Below are 19,614 nucleotides of genomic sequence, written 5' to 3'. Positions count from 1 at the left end.
ATAACCTCTTGTGTTTTTATGCTGCGTGAGCGCTTTCCGGATTCCAGAAGTTTGTCCGTTGTTGCACACGATACATTACTCCACAATACAATAGTTGTTAGCATCGAAAATCGCTTCCACAGCCGGGTCTGACAAAATAAGTCTCGTCCTAATTTACGTGTTCATTTCAGCGTAGTCGAGTGTGTAAGTATGTATCAGTGGCTTGTACTGTTCAACATTAGAAAAAGGTATTTAGAAGAATATGTCACGATATAGCTAATGAGCTACTGTTAGCATTAGAAGGCTAACCAGGGTCCAATTGTGTTAGTTGGGAGCTTAAACGTTTACAGGCCATTCTGGAGATAATACAAACTTGCTCTTGGAAAAAGTGTGATTTAAAGGGCAGGAAACGCAGCTCCCTTTGTTCGCTGTGCTTTACGTTTCGTTGCTGACATGTACAGTCCCTGCTGAAGTCAGACATACCGCTTTTACCGACAGGAAGCTTTTGTTTGTGCTGCAGGGTTTGAACTCATCGGTTTGACTCAGCTGAAGAACAACCTGCCAACATGGTCAATGTGCACAAAGGTGTCCTTGTCGAATGGTAAGGGCATCTGCTAAAATAAATAATCAACTTCTTGAGAAGAAAACTAAAAAGCACTGAAGCCATCTATCGTTTTATTCTACTGAAAATGTGTGCTTATGTCTCTCTCCTCCTCTCCCATCTCTGCTCTGTGGACCAGTGATCCTGCCATGAAACAGTTCCTCCTCTATCTGGATGAAAAAATGGCTTTGGGAAAGAAGTTCATCCTCAAGGACCTTGATGACACACACGTTTTCATCTTGGCAGAGGTGGTTCAAACCCTGCAGGAGAGAGTGGGAGAATTAATGGACCAGAATTCATTCCCCATCACGCAGAAATAGCTCTTGACTTCTTCTAAGAGTTTGTCCCCCTTGGACTATGGACTGGTTGTCAACTGAGTGTTCTTTCTGTAGAATGAAACAGAGCAGTAGCTCATCCTTTGTTACGTTATAATGAAATAAAAGAATAACTTGGAGTAAAAGAAACATGCTTTACAGTTTGTTGAAACAGAGGGGTTATTTCTTTGTTTAGGTTTGATTGTTCATTACTTCTACCATTTCTGCATCAATTGCATATCTTTTTGTTTCAGGTTTAACCCAAAACTACCTCACAACCTAGGCTGAGTGACCATGAAAAAGTGTTTTTTCACACCCAGAGAGGAAACAGAAACATTGAATAACCTTCTTCTTGCCCCATCCAGATATTTAAAGTATCTAACTCTTATCAGTTCATCATAGTTCTTTTCATGTATTAATTTAAGCAGCATTAAACTTCTCTGATTTAAAAAAAAAAAAAAAAAGTCCAAACAACCCACATTTATATCAGATTGAATTAAAAAATACTTTAAAAAAAGGGACATTTAAGTGTCTCTAAAGTTTGATAATTGTCAGCTTTAAAGAAAATCAGTGTGACATTTGTTATAAGTGTAAACCAGGATAATCTGAATTAACAGGAACAATACAAAGGAACGTGAAGAACAATTACATCCTCAGCTGAAACTATTAAATCAGATTTATTGCTTAGACTCAGTTGTATGGAGCCAATAAATAACATTAACTCATATCAAATAGATTGTGGTCTGTGTGTCGCCCTTGTGAGTGACACACAAATGCCTTGAAAGAGTTTCCCTTTAATTTCCAGCAAAGGTCACTAATATCAAAATAATATTTTCTAAACGTCTCCCTCTAGTGTACAATCCGGAAACTACACTCAAACTGAGTCACATGAAGTTTGCTTTATACTCGGTGCCTCAGTATAAGCAACCCAAAGCCGGTTAGAGTCAGAGGAAATATGATAATCAATAGGAAATCACTTCTGGGTAGTAAAGTACAATTAAAACATATTCAGTGCGTCAAATCGATGAAGTGGTGTAGCTTCAACGGCTAGAGATGTGGTTTACAAAATAAAAGTTTGTTCCTACAAAATGAACGTTATTATTGTATTGGTTTAGGATAGGTTAAACGATTTATTTCAAGATGAATGTTCAAGAATTTTAATTTATTTATTATTATTATTTATTTAAGATTCCTTTCCCCCCTCTTTTTTTAAATTTCTAACTGAAGAACAAATAAGATGTCTACTTTATTTTGAAGAACATCTACAGGAAGTATTATTTGTATGTGAAGTGAATCGTTTATTCACTTCACATCGGGGATAAGAGCCATGGACGATTACCAGGCAGAGGAAGAGGTAGGCTCGACTTGATTCTTAAAACTGAATAAACATGTACACACAATTCTGTGTTTGAAGATTAGGTTATTTATACAACCACCATCGTGTCCGTCTGTTGATCAACTGTGTCGCCTGACTAGCTTAAAATGCGCTGTTTGCCTCCTAACAGACCACGTTCGTTGTGGATGAAGTGAGCAAAACCATAAAAGAGGTGAGCAAAACATCCGCAGCGTTCATGGCTTTTATTTTACTCACAATGTCAGGGTTTTAACAGCTCCTTTGTACCGACAGCTGCGAACTTTATGTTGAGCTTCTCGTGGTTGCTAAGGACACTGGAACGGTTGCTAGGCACCGTTTCTAGCTTTGCCGTTGTTGATAGTCATCTGACATATTCATTTATTTCATTGTATATATATTTAATAATCAATACAAGACTGTTAACGGTCTGGACTGGTCTACGCGTGAGCTAAACTGAATTTATCTGCGTAGTCCGTGGAAACAACCATAGGAGGAAATGCCTACCAGCACAGCAGAGTGAACCAGTGGACCACCGGTGTGGTGGAGCAGTGCCTCAGTCAACTCAGCAAGCTGGGAAAGCCTTTCAAGTACATCGGTATGTGGACTGCTCCCTCTGAAGCAACACTTTATCTGGTTCATGTATTCTTGAATGGATGCTAACAGCCAATATTTGTGTTTCTGCTAGTAACGTGCATCATCATGCAGAAAAATGGAGCGGGGCTGCAAACAGCCAGCACGTGCTTCTGGGACAACACTACTGATGGTAACAAAAAAAATAATCAAAAATCCTGTTTTCATTTATACAAGTTTTGAGAATAGTTGGTTTCAGTGTGTGATAGACTAGTGCCAGTCTCATGAATAACTATTCATACTTTTTAAGAGACTGCTAACATTACCAATGACGGTAAATCTGTGTGCGTAATTGTTACTATGACAGATACATATTTCCTCCAACAGGAAGCTGTGCAGTGAGATGGGAGAACAAATCTATGTACTGCATCGTCAATGTTTTTGGACTGGCTATTTGAACCTATATACAGCACCTCAGTCTGTCGGATTCTCCTCATTTCTTACCAGCACGTTATATGTAAACATTCAGCGATATTTTTGATGAAACATCTTTTTATGTAAAGTGCGACTGATAATAACATTACTGTGCTGCAGCTACTTTGCTTTATTTACAACATCACATGACACTGCTACAAACACCGCCTTTAACTAACAAAGCAACGGATATTACAAACACTTTTAGCATTTCAAAACAGCCTCATTTAACCACCGACATAAGGTACATTCAGACTGACAGAATCAAACATGTATATGTATATATTTACAAAACTGAGCCCATTTACACACAAAAAAAGAAGAAGAAAAAAAGTGTAAAGACAAGGCACCATTCTTGATTAAAATTAATGTTTGTTGACAACAGAAATATATTTGTTTTGGCTGTTTTTGTCCATAAGCTCCAGTTTCATAAAACAAAACAGGGCAGCAAATAGAACATTGGCAATGTAAGCAAAGTTGGGGAGAAACAAATCACTCAAAATGTGTTTAACAAAGGCAAAGTGGATTTTTACCAATGGCGTAAGAACTGCACATGCAGGGATACGAAATGTTTACCATGACACGTCAGTAGTCCATTAACACTAAGCTGTGAGGAAGTTCAACTCATCAAAAGTCCATCCATCAACATCATCCATACAGTATTACATCATTTTTTTTTGGCAAAATAAATACAATTACTGAAAAGTGCAATTTTAACAGCTGCTTTCTTGGAGAGAAAAAAAAAAACACAGTAAGAGTAGTGGTACCAAGTGTAGTTAAGGCTTTCCTCTGTATTTTTAAACATGCCTGAGGAGTTAATCTGCCGATTCCCTATTCATGAACCGTGTCGGTGCTACAAGCGAGCTGAATTGTGGCCACTGTTAAGTGTTCACTGAAGCATTTGTTTTTCCCATTCATTACTGTAATGTTACTGAGCTGTACTCTGCAGTGGTTACTGATTCCTCAGAGAGCAGAAAGGAATGATATACAGAGCATAAAGCCTGTAGAGAAAACAGTGGTTTAACAAAATCATTAAGATAACAAAGATTCCACAAAAAAAGAAGAAAAACCACTTCACATTCTCACTTTTCCCTCATGATTTTTAATTATCAGGTTGTGAAGAAGTGTGGATGATGAGGAGAAAACTGTTTATTGGTAAAAACTGTAATATTTTACGTTTCTGCTGCCTTTGTGTGAGTGGCTACCTCACCTTTCAAAAGTACAGTACATTCATTAGAGATGTAATTCAGTTTTTCTTTAAAAATATTTTTATGTACACTTACAGTATATAATTTCATGTTACCTGTGCCGATGCATCTTATATGCATATCCACAGGATAACATGTTGTAATTAAGGGCCAGAAGAGGAGTGATATGCCACCAGGCATATCAGTCACTGTCACTCTCATCCTGGTATTTGGCGGTTGCTTTGATGGCACGTCCATTTTGTAAAGGCATGTCTTCATAGTCACTCCTGCACAAACACACAAACTCATAAGGGGAGTCTACACATGTTCAAAGTTTACAATACATGCAGAACTCTAAGGAACCAAGTTTCAGAAAAGAAAGTAAATAAAACACTTACCCGTAAATGACTTCGTCATCTGAATCATTAAGCATGGAGAAAGCTGGATTATCCTTCAGCTGGGAGTCTAGAAAGTTGGATTGATGCATTAATATAATTTCATCTGCAGCCAAGAAGTGCACCTATGTATAATCATGAAATGGGGGATGTATTACCTACCATAAAGGGCATTTTTGGAGGGAGAGTACACAAATGCTAATGTGTACAAGTAAAAGTTAAGCAGGCCATAGAAGGATAGAAATTCAGCTGGTATGTCTGGAATCAAGGAGGAATCTCTCACTGCAGAATGGATAAACTATACTATGATGCAATTTGTGTATTTTTAAAAGGTGAAACTGTGGCCAAGATAAAATGCTGCTCAAAGGATATAGTTTTGATAATGAGTCGACAATTCAGCCACAAAATTGTTCTGGAGAGCCTTAGCACCAAACCTCAGGTAGAGGATGACCATGCTGAAGGAGATACAAAGTGAGAAGAACAACAGATTCAAATAAAAAAGCCTAATAAAAAAAGAAAAATAGTTTGCTCTTAATTTAACTCACCTTATAACAAGCACCACAAACGTCAGCGCCGTCAAAAACTTAAGACGGAGATCTAATGATCAAAGACAAACAGCTCATTAATGTTGCCATGGTGAAAGCTAAAGTCGAGTGAAATGCAGAGGGGTGAGGTGGGCTGTGATACCTGAGTAAGGCATGTTCTTGAGTTCTGAACAAGCTCTGACAATCAGGAATATCAGGTAGAGGATGTAGAGGGAAACAACAATCATGAAGAAGACCTTCATGCCCTGAAGAAACAAAACAGGAACTTTAGCAAGCTGTGTTATCCAAACTATGCCTAACGTGGACAAAATGGATTTAAATAATAAAGAAAAAATTATCAAGGTTGAAAGGTAACTGTTACCTGGAAGTTTACAATATCCACTTTGTATTGATAGGTCGGGTCCCTGAGTTCATTAACCCTGAAAATGAAGACAAGCACAGTGTATTTTCAGTGTTGTTCAGAGTCACAGCTTGAATCTCTCTGGTTGGAGGTGGACTTACGTTTGCCATATTCCGAGTGTAACAGCTGAGAGCCAGAGGAGACCTACAATGATCAGCTTAGGCAGGTAGAACGTGAGGAATTTTCTCTCGCCCTGTTGAAGAAAACACAAGAGGGTTGAGATTCACGACACACTCAAAATGAAGGAATCCGTGAAGATAAGGGGCTGTCACACACCTGAACCCTGATGCCGTGGTAGACACAGAGCCAGAAGAGCAGGAGAGCACACAGGAAGAGAGCCTGAAAGAAGGCATCCAGGGTCCCCGGGAACCAGCTGTTCACCAGGAATGCCAGTGGGAAGAATGGATCTAAAATCAACAAAAACATGCTTCCAGCATTCACTGAGAGGTGTGTGATTTTAAAGTTCAGTAATATTCATCTTACAAGTTGGACAAACTAGATTGTGCTTTCATTCACATTATGGCTCATTGAGTTTGACATTATTTGATAGCAGAAGAAGACTTTCAATGCAGTGAATTTCATTATTTTTCAAAACATTTCATTGCCTGGTTATCATGGAATCAAACCTTAAGGTTCTCTTTAAGGTTTATAAACTTCTCTAAGTGTTGCTTTAAATTGTGGTAATATTCCAACTTCTTACTCCCAAGACTGTTTAACACATGTAGGGTTTGAGCAGAAAGAATAAGACATATTCATTCATTACTACTGGCACAGTGAATATATCAGATATCAGCAGCTCTGTTGACTTTATCCTGGATGATCAGAGTTATAGGTTACTGTCCCCATGGTGCGGTTTGCTCTGCAGACAGCAGAAACCTATTTGAATTTAGCAATGTGCAAATCTTATAAGTTAGGCCAGTGCAAAGAGCTCCACATGAAAACATTTAGATGTGAGATGTGCCTTTGAACAGGAAAGAGAAGCGTACCATTGTAGAGCAGCAGCAAAGGGAGCAGAATAGACATCCACTTCTGCTCTATACCCCAGTCCCTCATGGAGAATTTCCTCAGTGAATGAGCAAACATACACTGGAACATAAAGAGAAAAGTGTCACCCTAACGTCAAGATGGTCAAGGTATGCAGAAATATGCTGTGACATTTAAAGCCTGAAAGTCTTACCGTCACCATAAAGGTCAACACCACAAAGACAAAACGGAACCATATTTCCACTTGTGAGAAGGTGGGATTGTATGTTTTCCACTGAAAAAAAAAAGAGAAGAAAAGCAAAGGAAAATTAGTAAAGAGGCCACGAGTGACCTGTGATCACGGATTAGAATCAGAAACCTTGAATACAGCAACAAGTGTTTTTTTTACTCACCACAAACTTAACCTTGATTTCATACGTGATATTTTCAAGACCTTTGAAGCTGACGGCAACCTGGTACTGGGTGTAGTTCAGGTAGCCCAGATGCAGCACGATGATCTCATCACATTTCTGTAAGGTGAAGACAAAACTCTGCATCACTGAGGTGAACATTAACATCTGCCTCCAAATAACACAGTGACCACATTCAATCCCACACTCACCTTTGAGCTACAGCCTCATCTTGTATCTTTAAATAAAATCGCATCAACACACACCGTTTCTGCTGCCTGACTAGCTCACCACGAGAAAAAAAATAGGGCCAGGATGCTGAGAGATACTCACAGCCCCACAGTGCAGTGTCCGTGACTTCTGGTGCACGGTGTTGATGTGCATCACGCTGGCGTCCTGCATCACTCCCTTAAGCTCAACGTTGATCTCAAAGGGCTGCTGGAAGTCTCCCACTGACACAGACAGCAGTAATGGTTGTTATTAAGTACATTGAGGAGCTCCCTTAACATTCAACTGTCATGTCAAACGGCCCATTCTGTGGTCTTACTGTTGCTATTTTCGGCCTGCATCACACAGGTGAGCCACAGCTGCTGGTTGTAGGTGGTGAGAGGAGGAGAATTTAGACTGAAGGGCCCAGTCTGAAAACATACCATCAATGACACAATTAGATCAATTATCATCAATGCAAATCACCAAAAACACAGCAGAGGACAGTCCAGATTGTTTTGCTGATTAATATCAGTTCTTTTTGGCACTTTACGTTCTACCTTTAATGTTACTTAGCCTATTCAGTTTTTTTTAGCTTTTTATTTCACTTGCTTTAGTTGTTGTGTTAATGCCTAATTTAAAATTAGGCTGAGGAGCAGTTGAAAAATGGGCTTTTGGATAGGATCAGCACATTTGCAGCGATTATTAATGTGCACCATCTCCAAAAACATCAAACACAACGGAAAGAAGAATGCTGCTGACTATGCGAAAAAAATAGCTTCTCATAACACCAAACTATACATTAAAACTCTATATCACACTGTGATTCTATCTTGCACAGACTTTAAAGTGACTAATCACATGAAGTTGCTAGTGAATGCCTAATATACACAGATATAATAGACATCTATGTTTACATCAAATAGCTTGTTTGACATGTTTGCATTGGTTGGATAAGTAAGAGTCTGAAACTCTACAGGAAATAAACATCAATCCTCCACGAGATCTTCCTTCATTTTCCGTTTCACAAACAAGAGACAAGAGCCTTGCCAGCAAATACCTCTAAAAGCACGAGCAACAGACTGGATCCTCCTCATGCCGGAGCCAAGATAATAAATATCCAAAGATGATAAAGGTTTTATTATGCTCCTTTAGATTACACAGAAGGCATACATAAACAGGTGTCTCCATCATTCAAATGTCACGTGGTCAGAAAATTGTAATGTGCACCCTCTTGTTTAGAAAGATCTTACCTTTACTGAGAAATTTTTTGTAACTAACTGATCTCCATTGTGCTCCTGCTCTGCAATAATCCTTGGACCTACAAAAATAAACAGAACAGATACATGATCTCTTTCAGTTTTGTGCTCTACAAAATAAATAGAACTCCCTTGTGTAACTCAACAAATATCACTTATTCAATGGAGCCATTGATACTGCTCTCCTGTTGGATGTTAGCTGAATTGTCAAATCGAGTTAATTAAAAAGCACCTCTCTAACTAACTGAATCGTCAAAGTTGACTCAGCTTTTGGTGCTGAGAATGTGAGCTGTAGAGGAATTAGAGCAGACTTGGTACATTTCCAAGCAGAACAATACTTGCACCAATCTCTAAACACAGGCTGTGTTCAACATTTTTCTGTAAACATAAGAGGAAACATGTTGCACGTGTTCTAGTAAACAGTATTAAAAGAAAATAACAGAGGGCGGGTTACATTATAGATATATTTTAATGTATCCACAGTGGTGCTTTAAAACAGCTGAGACTCACTGGAACATCCACAAAAAAAGTAAAAGTACTTCTGAGCAGCATCTAGTTTTGGATCGTGCTGCAGTAATGCTCATACCTGCAATCCCAATGAAGACTGTGAGGCCAAAGCAGATCAGGAACACCACAAAGACCAGGACAAAATGCCTTTTCGACAAGGTGTAGAGCCGCATGGGGGCCAGTCTGTCACGAGGAGACAGTCATTAGGGCCACCAGACACACAAATATACAGGAAAACAGAAGCGCTTTTAAGTAATGCAATGTGGTTCAAGGCGGATATGTCAACACTGCTAGCATCCTGCTACTGATAGAACTGCACAGAGATTTTAAACACTTGTCTTCGAACATATAAGCGTCAGATACACTCGGCGAGAGCGACCGCTGGGCAAATTTTACACTTACAGCTCCATTTCTTTCGGTTCAAGGTTTTTTCGGCAAGAAAAAACGTTAAAATTTCCCCATGAATCCACATCCGTATATCAACATCAGTCTGCGACAACCGGAGTGCAACGTCCACTAATGGGAGGAGCTTAGATCACGTGACGCGGCACCGTAGCGGAAAGGGAACATAAAAGAGAGTAGGGGGATCCATCTTTATCATGTCTACCTTCCTTCCTTCCTTCCTTGCTCTGTTTATTTACGCTTTTCAGCGTCAAAAAGCGCACCTTAATGTTGTGCAATAGGCCAATATATTTAATTTAGGACTCAGGCATATTTTATTTCGCCAAAGGTCTTTCTGCTTAAAGTCCTGCAGGTAACGGCAACCTAACGACTCAACGTCACCTCAAAGTGAAGTTTCACGCATGCGCAGCAGTGCGACTTCATATGTCACAGACTTTTGATTTCAAAGCGTTATTATGATTTTTTTTAAAAACATGATTTAAGTTAAAAAAAATATACTTCCAAATAGTAACTGTGAATTTTAATAGTTGTTAGATGAATGAAAAATAATAATACATTAAGCAAGCCACACTTGTTGCCTTTAATAGTCTCAGGCCTTCGGTCACGATTACATTTTGGGCTTATTTTAAAAACTAATAACATGTTTATAAAAGTGGACTTGAAACTAGAAAGCTCGAGATAGTTTTTTTCAATTGCTCTTCAACGAGTGTATCATATGTTATGATCAAAATTACAAATCAATAAAAGACACTGCAAGCGATCTATGGGCACCTTTGTTTGTCCTCGGATTATAAAACAACATACCCATAATATTGGACATCTGCTCTGTGTTGACCCGGGGTCCATTTAAAAATACATAATCGTGAATATTGTGCGCATCGGAGAGCGGATTCATCTTGATCAGATACAATCACGTACCTATAAAAACGATCATCCCGGTAAGGCGTCAGATCCTCCTTCAGCTCGTTGTAGGCCTCCTGTATTTTTCTGCAGAAGTATTTCAGCTCGCTGTACAGAGGGTTTTCCAAACCGGACGAGTAGTCGGTATCCATGTTCACACAGAGCCGTCTGACTGCCGAAAATGGCGAAGAGGAAACAATCCGCGGCCCTCAGTGAAGAGCACAGAGACCTGTCTGTATTGTTATTGCGTTAAATTAAAAGTGCAGTCGAAGCTGTTTCGTTTGTGGCGGTTCATGGGATGAGGAGGAAAAAAAAAAAAATCTGTTAAAAACGAACTGAGGCAGACACAGACAACCAGCACACGAGAGTGGGGTCACGTGACCGGGCTTCAGTACCACGGACAGAGGCAGACAGCACTGGAGTTACTGATGCTCCAAATACGGGCTCATATTTGGGTTTTTGGCATTATAAACTCCCCAGCGACTAGTGGGATGAATGGGATATCTATTAATCAAATGAAAGAAATGGACTATATATCAAATTATTAGATACATCTTAAAATACAGGATCTCACAAGGCTTGGATTGGAGTTAGACATGATTAAAAAGTTTATTATAGTGACTGGTGAAATAGTTTCTGTAAAGACGTTTCACTTTATCAGTAATCACAATTTTCCCACAAATTTGAGCTACGGTAAGTAAAAAACAGTTACAAACGGTTACAAACTAGAGGCCTTTCTCAAAACTGTACAACCTTCAAATTTTAAATGAAAGAGTCTTACCAATTTGAGATTGCAAGTCATGAATATATATATATCCTTTATCGATCTAAACACAAACTGACTTAGTCTGAACTGCTCCATCTCTAATTAAAACAATACTCCTGGACATACAGTATTTAAGAGGCAAGACACACTGTTTTCTTCTGAAACAATGACGTTTTTTATTCAAAAGTTGCGTGACGTATACAGTTATAAAATAATTTACATGGCATGCCTTACTATCCATCCACTACAAACGTTCAGTCACCAAATCAGACTCAGATTTTTTCAAGTGTTTTTATCATTTAAGTCTACATCTACAAATACAAAGCACTTTCTTTATTTTCCTTTTTTTTTTTAACTAAAGAAAAGCCAAATCCTACAATATCTACAACAGGTCATCATCAGTTTGAAGTGAATCCTTAACCAAGTCCGTATAGGCAATGCTGAAACTGAACTCGGTGGTTTACACTAGTGAACTCGTGTGAACAATGTGTGTTAATGTGTAGAAACCATAACTGCACACGTCTGAAGATAACAGATTTAACACTGATGGGATTGGTAGACTGCACAGCTGAATACAGACACACCTTGACTTGACACTTACACTCTACGTAACTAGTCTACCAACTACATTAAACTGGGCACTTGCTCATTCACATCGTTTTCCATCCAATGCAAACTTCACATTACGATGAACACCTGCCTGTTCCCATTCCCCCGACCCAAAACCCCCATTCCCCACCTTACAACTTGGGCTACACTTGTTACAAACTTATCAACACAAAGAAATGTTCAGAAAACTCCACAATATACAGTATGTATAGATATCTTATCTCCTTTAGGAAATAATCTCATAAATAAAATGTACAGACCAGCATCTGAGATACAGAACAAAGGTATCAAAATGCGGTCAAAAGAAAAAAAAAAAAAGAAAATAAAATTCTTCCCCCTACAAAATATTGCACAACCAACACAAAAATGTTTTTTTTTTTTTTTTCCTTTGACATGCTCATGATCTGTTCATTTCTTATGGAAGTATTTTTTTTCCATTCCTGATCCTTACAGCCCACCACCCACACACATGCATCATGTTGGGCAATGGAAAGATAATTAAAGTAATAATCTCATCGGTTCAAAAACCAAAACAGAGTTGCTCCACAGGGATACCTGTCTTTATAATGAAGTTACACCTCCTTCTCGGCTTGTTTGTTCATTTCTTAAATCTAGAGAATGCATATTTTGGCACAAATGTTTTTTTAAACCTACATATTACTGCTTGCCGTTTCAATTTTGGCTGACATGAACAAAAACGGCAAAAAATATTTGCAATGTGCCAACTAATTTACTACTACCTACGTTCCTCGTAAGGTACCCCAAGTTTAAATAGCTTCACGGTCTAAAACGAAAAAGAAAACAAAAACACCAGCCTTTCAGATTTCAAGTCAGCTTACTAAGTGGACAGATTTCAAAAGCTTCATTCTTCATTGGAGACTTAAAAGATTGAGTGACAATGATCTCAGCTCAACTGTTACTTTAGTGGATGTTGCTGTTGACCTTAGCAGTGCGACAGCTTCACTCCACACCTGAAATAAAACACAGTGGAGACTCAAGTCACCCAAGTCTCTTTACAACATTTACATGTGACTGATTTATTTACACGACTTCTGAGAAGAGTATGAAATGGCATAGGTGAAATATACAAAAATATTTCCTGTACCATGCTTACATGTTTAGTGTGGTCTTAAAGAGAAGGGACAGTCTCCCAACTACATACTCACTTCACAGAAGTGACAGCAGGTGACAAATCACTTCATGCTAGTGGTTAAGTTGTTCACACTAGGCCTTGGCGACGTCTTTGGCGCCGTTGTCACCATATGTAGATAATTAACTAAGTATAGGATATGTCAGCCAAAGCTATTCTGTAAACCACTTCCACCTGAATTCTCCAAGTACGCAACAATATTCTAATTCAGTCTCCCAAATAAAGCAGGTAAGAAAACTGTAATGACAGGGTATGAAGACAGAATATCACTAACAACAATAATGTTCAAATTTATATTTGAATAATAAACAACATGTACACATAAATTAATCCATGTCGCAGAGTAACATTTCCTTTTCCTTCAAACTCGGATGTGGTAAAGACTGCAATTCTCCTCAGCTACATTTCCTCCTTTACCTTTTGTAAATTTTAAACAGTGGCACACATTTCACAACAGTGAAAAGTCTTAAGTCTTAGTAGTGCTCCTACATGATGCATATATCTAAGCCTCAATTCCAGCCAAGAAAGACTGAGATAATTACAAAAGTAAAAGGAAGAGAGCAGAAACGATAAGACCCCCCCCCAACCAACCATTTAATAAAATCCTAAAAGCAAAAGCAGTACAATAAAGTGGTAACTGTTTCACTAAAGGTTTGTACAGCAATGGATTTCAGTGCCCAGTAGTACCTGTGCGCTCTTGGAAAAGTAACTTTGATCTCTAGAGTGTGGTTTTCAAGTATTACTGCTGCTTCTTTTGAAACTGCACCTAAACAATCCCTCTCTCTGTAAACCAACTGGTTACCATGTCTATAAGCTTCTTCTACTTAAAGCAGCATTATTTGCATGATGATTACCCCAAGCTCAGCTCTTTGGCCCTTCGTGCTTTGCAGGGTGCCACTGACTGCCAAACGAAGCAGATCTGTCAGCGTTCTTACAAATACGGTCAATGCTTATTGCACCATATCTAGTGGCAGCATTGTGTAGTGCAGTGTGATTGTATTTCTCTCTATGGCCAGGGCTGATTTTAGTCTTTTCTCCAAAATCCACTCCAAGAGTTTATTAATCTCAATTGAAACTGCTATGCCCCTTTGGCAGATTGCATCGAAATCCCAGATATAACTCAGGGTAAATAGGGAGAAATCATCTCATTTGAGGCGTTGAGTGACGTTGGCCAAAGCCACCGCAAATGCCTGTACAGCAGAGAAGGGATACTGGAAGTCTAGGATGTAGGCATTGCCATCGATCCTGCCAAACTGCATCACCTGTGAAGGGAAAAACAAACAGGAAGGCTCATAAAGAACAAGAAGATACTGTCAATGCCAACACAACTCAAATCAAATCCATTATCCTTTGAAGATAATTTTGGTCTGAAGTGACTGGAACTAAAGCTGTCTCACCTGCCTGCCCTCCAGTTCTATTTGAAAGTTCTTTGCTGACTCCTGTGTGACGCGCCCACCAAAGTCCAGCTGGTAAACCTGTGTGGCTTCGTTCCAGAGTGGCTGCTTGTTGGCCATGACATAGACAAACCCCTGGCTGCCCAGTCCTCTGTCCTCCTTTTCATTGGCTTTTCGACACTTGATCTCATCCAGCTCACTGGCAGCCCTTAGGTTCCTCTTACTCTTCCAGCCCTTCTTACCGCTCTGGCACTGATTGAGCAGCTCATCACCACTGATAAAAAGCTCTGGCTCACTTTCTGAACTATCTTGGAACTCACTGTTGGTAGTGCCCTTACTCAGCTTTTTAGCCTTCAACTGCTGCTCTTTCTGTCCCTTCAGTTTCTTCTTGTCCCTTCCTCCAAGCCGTGGACTGGAGATGAGCGAGTTGAAATCTCCCAGAGCTCTGCCCTCCTTTTTTGATTTACTCCCTTCAGCCAGCTGTGACACATTAGCCTCTTCAGCCCGACCATCCATCCGTTTGCGGTTCTTCTTGCTCAGCTTCTCTGACCGCTGTGGCACAGGGCTCTCAGTCAATGAGAGCACCTCCTGAAAACTTTCCCCAGCCTCTGCCATGGCCTCTTGTAATGCCCCATGGCTCTGCAGTTCTGCTGGTGGCGGTGGAGGGGGTGGTGGAGGAGGCGGTGGCGAGAGAACATTTTTGTCTACTGACATGTGGGAGGCTTTGGGTGGTAGTGGCACCGCAGGACTGGGCATAGGCGGGCAAGAATTATATGTTCCCCATGGTGTGTGAAGGGCAATCGGAGGAATGGGAAGCCCGGCACAAGCGCTTCCACCTGGATACATGGGTGGGAGGGGACAGCAGGCTATGTTAGCTAGGTTTGCAGGATAACCTGGAGGTAAAACAAGAGTCGCATCCTGCTGTGAGAAAGGGACGAGTGCCACCACTTCCTTTGGGGAGGTGCAGGGGCGTGGTGACCCAGGGATGGGTTGGAGCTGGGCTCCATTATAGGCAGTACCAGGGGGATACTGGAGAGAGATTTGGTAGCCTGTAGCCGCTGCAGCAGCCTGGAATGATGCAGCACTGGGGCTGGTGGGGGACTTTGGAGAAAGGACAAAAGGCAGCCTGGTTACATCCAAGTGCTGAGCTGGGCTAAGAACAAGAGGCGGTGGTTTGTGTGGACCAGGAGGGCCAGAGGAATTCAAAGATGCTGTCCTTTCCTGAGGAACCCACACCTCCTCTGTGGCAGCTGGATCCCACTGATAGGGAGGAGGGCGTTTGACAACAAGGCCTGATGCATCATTTCCCCCCAGAGCCAGATGCCTCAGTGACTGGTTCATTGCTTCATCCTCTGTAAATGCTGAATTAACATAATCAGCCCTGTCCCTGTTGCTCCCCCCTCCTGTTGTACTCACAGATCCTTCAAGTGAACTCATCAGACTATAAGATGACTGGGAGGCTAGAGGAGTTGAGCTGTTGGAGTGAACGATCACTGTGCTGTGTGGTGCTCCATTCCCAGGAGGGAAATCCTGTCTGATAATAGTTCCTCCTGCTATTCCATTAGCACTCCCTGGGGCAGTGCCTCCAACACTGGATCCACTGCTACACTGACTGCAGGTGTATAAGGCTGTTGGTACCCTCTGCTGGAATGAGGCTGCTAGTGCACTATTTTTAGCCTTAGGAGGAAGTGGTCTCGGTGGCTCCAGCATCTGAGAAACTTTGATTGCCGCCTCTCGGCTGTTCCTCCTGAGGGTTGCGTGGATCAGACTGCTGTCAAGCCTCTGACTAGGGTTCCTCCCAGAAGCACTGTTCTGATTGGCTGAGTCTGGGTATGGAGGTGGGTCTCCACTGGGTATGGAATAGCGAGGTGCAGTGAGTCTGTTGAGAGTAGCAGAGGTGTAGGGCAGCTGAATTTTCTTGTCAGCTGAGGAGGAGGATGAAGAGGAGGTGACCCTGAGAGTGGCAGAGCTGCCAGGTCCCTGGAGTGTGTAGACATTCTGATTACAGACAAGGCGTGTTCGAGGGCGACATACTTCTTCCACATTCCCACTGCTGTCAAAGGTTGTTATCCTCTCATAGCCCAGTGGGGTGGGGTACTGCGCTTGCGGCTGACCTGAAGGATAAAGCTGAAACTCTCCCTTCTTCAGACAAAGGTCACTAGGGGGAGGAGTTCCATTTGTGCCTCCTCCTGTTCCAGATGAGGTGCTGGAAGCTGCAGTGGAGGCTGATGCTGAGGCAGCAGCAGCTGCTGCAGCAGCCACAGCAGCAGCCACAGTCCCCGGGTAAGGAGGCGGGGGGTTCATCTTGCTGAGCTCAAGAGGAGCACTGAACACAACTGTATCACCATCAGCCAGCTGTGGAGTTGACCGAGTGGTTTTGATCTTCAGTAAGTGCTCATGTTCGCCCCCAACAGCTCTGTCAACTACTAAATCAGCAGGTGGATGAGGAATTTGAATCTGCAGCGCCCCTGGTGGCAGCTGGTGCAGAGCTGCACCCGAAGGCTGGCCTGACGACATAGAGGAAACAGGGATTTGAATTTGAAGCTGTTGCTGAAGCTGATGGTGGTGCTGCTGTTGTTGCATCTGCTGCTGAGACTGCAGCTGATGGTGTATTTGTTGTTGCTGCAGCTGCTGCTGAATTTGTTGGTGCTGTTGATGTAGTTGTTGCATCTGTATGTGCTGCTGGAGGTGCTGCTGATGCTGCTGCTGTATGTGTTGGAGCTGCTGCTGAATGTGCTGCTGCTGTTGTAAGTGTTGGTGCTGGAGCATCTGCTGCTGCTGCTGGAGTTGCTGCTGCTGCTGAAGCTGCTGCTGATGGTGCTGAATTTGTTGGTGGTGTTGTAGAAGCTGTTGCTGTTGTTGCTGTTGTTGTTGTTGCTGTTGCTGTTGACTTGACTGTTGTTGCTGTTGTTGTTGTTGTGATGGATGATGAGATGAAGGAGGTCCAACCATTAGACGCCCTACTTCCAGTCCCCCAAAAATGACCTGACCGGGACTGGAGTACCTGGTGGGTACTGTGTACTGAGCTGTCAAGATGGCATCCTGGTTTTGGTCTGACCCACTGCCAGCTGCTCCAGCAGGGGTTGCTGTGGGATTGCTCAGGACATCCAGCTGAACATTCTGGTTGGCCAGGAGTGACTGGACCAGACCAATGCTTTGAGCTGGGGACATGGCCTGAGCAGGACTATGGATGGGGGCAATAGGGATGTTTACAGTGCAGGGGGGATTGTCATCAGCACCACCAGCAGGGCCTGTGACGGGAAGATCATCTTCATCCTCACTGAAAACGTTGGGACTGAAAACAGGCAGGTTGATGTAGTCCATAGAGATCTTGCGGACCTCTGGCAGGTAGATGGTCATCTGTCTGGGCTGAAGATGTAGGAGGCTCGTCTTATAGATAACTAAAGGGGTAAGAGAAATAGTTCAATACAATTTAAGTAAAGAAAAGAAAGAAACATACAGTAATGGATGGTATAATACAATCTACAGCCGATTTGTTGTTGACTGGCTACCTGCACCAAGATTGGTTGGCAAGAACGCTGCCAGCCCCACGATCTTGAACTTTGTTCCCCAAATATTGGATGTGACCTGAGCGAGGTAATTTTGCTGCAAGACACGAACAAAAAAAGCTGTTAATGACAGAGTAGAAAAAAGGTACTGGGGCCTGTCCCAGCTGCTACTGGGTGAGAGGCAGTGTACACCCCAGTCAGGCTCCACAGAAACAAACTCGCCATCTCCTGCCGGGATTCAAACCAGGAACCTTCTTGCTGTACGGTGGCTGTGCTAACCACCACACCGCCTTCCTGATCTCAAGTATTGCCAATCCATGCCATCTACTGGCTTCTCAATCACAATATAATTATCTCCCATTTACCTGATTGATGTCATCCAGTTGAAATTCTCTCCGTGACAGACTGGGTGACCCGATTGAGGGTTTCCGTATGGGCAACCGTGGTGACCTAGAGATCTCTTGTGTAGCGCGGGACAGTTTGGGTGATTTTCTGGGGTCAATATTAATCCTGTTGGTAAAGGGACAAACTAAGTCTCTACAGAAAAGGTAGCAAATAAAAAAAGAAGGTTTAGGCATGCAGTGAAACAAACAAACAAAAAAAAACAAACAAACATGATAATCCACTTTATTTTAAAATGTATCCCAAGGTTTATTAACAGGAAACTTGATTTTGAGAACTGGAAAATCAGTGCTAGGATACAGAAACTGTATAAATTTCATTATACTTTATACATTACACTATAATATATATGCAAGGAGACATTATGATTGGATTCAGCAGTCAACACCATGACCGAGGGTTCCCACTTGGACCAACAGCCAACAAATAAAAGTCACAGTGTTACACACAAACCTCATGAACCAATCCCATCAACTTTTAGCGAGTCTAACTTGTCAAATCTTTCTAAACTCATTAACATTTAGCAACATATTATCAGCTATATGGTGAATAATCGAGTCAAATTTATTTTTGGAATGTGTCCCAGCTGAAAATTCAAGGTTTAAATATTTTGCTGCTTTGCTCAAATTAGACCACATCAAGTGACTTGGTTCATAACTATTATCTCCCAATCTGAATCCAATTATATGAGCTGAAAGCTATGATTTTGTACAATTATTAGAATAGCTTCCATTCACCTGTACAAAAGCAACTGAATGAAACTAAGATTTGCACAGAGTGGGGCCGTGTAACACAGACCATGTTGCAGCGGATCTGATTTGAACAGCTTGTGTTACTAAACAGAGTAAACAACAATCTGATGCAGTGACACGGAGGCTAACTCCGCAACATAGCACTTGCTTAAATCAATTAGACATTTTTGAGGTAGAAGTTGTTTTACAAGGTAAAACCTTGCTTGGAAGCGATTGGTTAGATCTGCAGCAAAAAGTGGAAACCAAAAGTGCTGACAGTTGTATAAAATGAAGTTAAAAATACAGACTATTAACCATAATCATCACTTCTCATCTACAGAAACTTCTAAAAATAATCATAGAGTAAAAATAGATATATCAAAGCATTAATTATGCACAGCATGATGCACCTCCAACAGGTAAGATGACAAGTAGGTTACCTGGGCAGTTTGGGAGATTTGCTTCCTCTTGATATCTTTGGGGATTTCTTGCCAACCCAATCATCACTCAGCTCGATGTCACTGGAGTCTGAGCAATTGCAGCTGTCAATCATTGCCGATATCAGGCTGTTGCCGTATATCTCATC

General features: G+C 41.4%; 4 protein-coding genes across 12 annotated transcripts in view; 2 read left to right on the top strand and 2 right to left on the bottom strand.

The window, feature by feature from the left end:
• Positions 1-47: 47 nt before the first annotated feature.
• gtf2h5 (general transcription factor IIH, polypeptide 5) lies at positions 48-1,044 on the top strand. 2 transcript variants are annotated; one of them, XM_072361710.1, is made up of 3 exons: positions 48-183; positions 478-580; positions 720-1,044. In XM_072361710.1, exons 2-3 carry the CDS (start codon positions 546-548, stop codon positions 898-900), a joined length of 216 nt encoding a protein of 71 aa, XP_072217811.1. In that variant the 5' UTR covers positions 48-183; positions 478-545; the 3' UTR covers positions 901-1,044. The 2 variants fall into 2 exon arrangements, with proteins under 2 accessions (XP_072217811.1, XP_072217810.1); XM_072361709.1 differs by having other exon boundaries at positions 49-183; positions 500-580.
• Positions 1,045-2,167: 1,123 nt separating this feature from the next.
• On the top strand, positions 2,168-3,680 carry dynlt1b (dynein light chain Tctex-type 1b). Of its 2 annotated transcripts, XM_072361874.1 has the most exons (5): positions 2,168-2,248; positions 2,400-2,441; positions 2,720-2,843; positions 2,934-3,011; positions 3,206-3,680. In XM_072361874.1, exons 1-5 carry the CDS (start codon positions 2,222-2,224, stop codon positions 3,274-3,276), a joined length of 342 nt encoding a protein of 113 aa, XP_072217975.1. In that variant the 5' UTR covers positions 2,168-2,221; the 3' UTR covers positions 3,277-3,680. The 2 variants fall into 2 exon arrangements, with proteins under 2 accessions (XP_072217975.1, XP_072217976.1); XM_072361875.1 differs by lacking the exon at positions 3,206-3,680 and having other exon boundaries at positions 2,954-3,009.
• tmem181 (transmembrane protein 181) lies at positions 3,403-10,763 on the bottom strand. Of its 2 annotated transcripts, none has more exons than XM_072361872.1 (17): positions 10,486-10,763; positions 9,245-9,348; positions 8,653-8,720; positions 7,740-7,830; positions 7,526-7,644; positions 7,196-7,312; positions 6,997-7,077; positions 6,806-6,905; positions 6,096-6,226; positions 5,921-6,012; positions 5,781-5,838; positions 5,562-5,664; positions 5,420-5,471; positions 5,247-5,329; positions 5,037-5,126; positions 4,878-4,944; positions 3,403-4,766 (listed from the first exon to the last, which is right to left on the bottom strand). In XM_072361872.1, exons 1-17 carry the CDS (start codon positions 10,617-10,619, stop codon positions 4,682-4,684), a joined length of 1,575 nt encoding a protein of 524 aa, XP_072217973.1. In that variant the 5' UTR covers positions 10,620-10,763; the 3' UTR covers positions 3,403-4,681. The 2 variants fall into 2 exon arrangements, with proteins under 2 accessions (XP_072217973.1, XP_072217974.1); XM_072361873.1 differs by lacking the exon at positions 10,486-10,763 and adding an exon at positions 9,568-9,683.
• Positions 10,764-11,384: 621 nt separating this feature from the next.
• The window catches only part of tulp4a (TUB like protein 4a), a 28,002-nt gene continuing 19,772 nt past the window's right edge, over positions 11,385-19,614 (bottom strand). For all 6 annotated transcript variants that reach the window (XM_072361705.1, XM_072361703.1, XM_072361700.1 and 3 more), the window contains 5 exons: positions 19,469-19,613; positions 18,261-18,405; positions 17,899-17,992; positions 14,390-17,787; positions 11,385-14,254 (listed from right to left, as the gene is read on the bottom strand). In XM_072361705.1, the coding sequence (XP_072217806.1) occupies positions 14,138-14,254; positions 14,390-17,787; positions 17,899-17,992; positions 18,261-18,405; positions 19,469-19,613 (3,899 nt within the window). In that variant the 3' untranslated portion in view covers positions 11,385-14,137. The remainder of the gene's footprint in view (positions 14,255-14,389; positions 17,788-17,898; positions 17,993-18,260; positions 18,406-19,468; position 19,614) is intronic.

This window comes from Leuresthes tenuis, unplaced genomic scaffold (genome assembly GCF_036924035.1).
Source record: "Leuresthes tenuis unplaced genomic scaffold, fLeuTen1.0.hap1 SCAF_13, whole genome shotgun sequence".
Taxonomy (NCBI): domain Eukaryota; kingdom Metazoa; phylum Chordata; class Actinopteri; order Atheriniformes; family Atherinopsidae; genus Leuresthes; species Leuresthes tenuis.
Note: the sequence above shows the minus strand (reverse complement) of the source record. Positions and strands in the feature narration are given on the sequence as shown.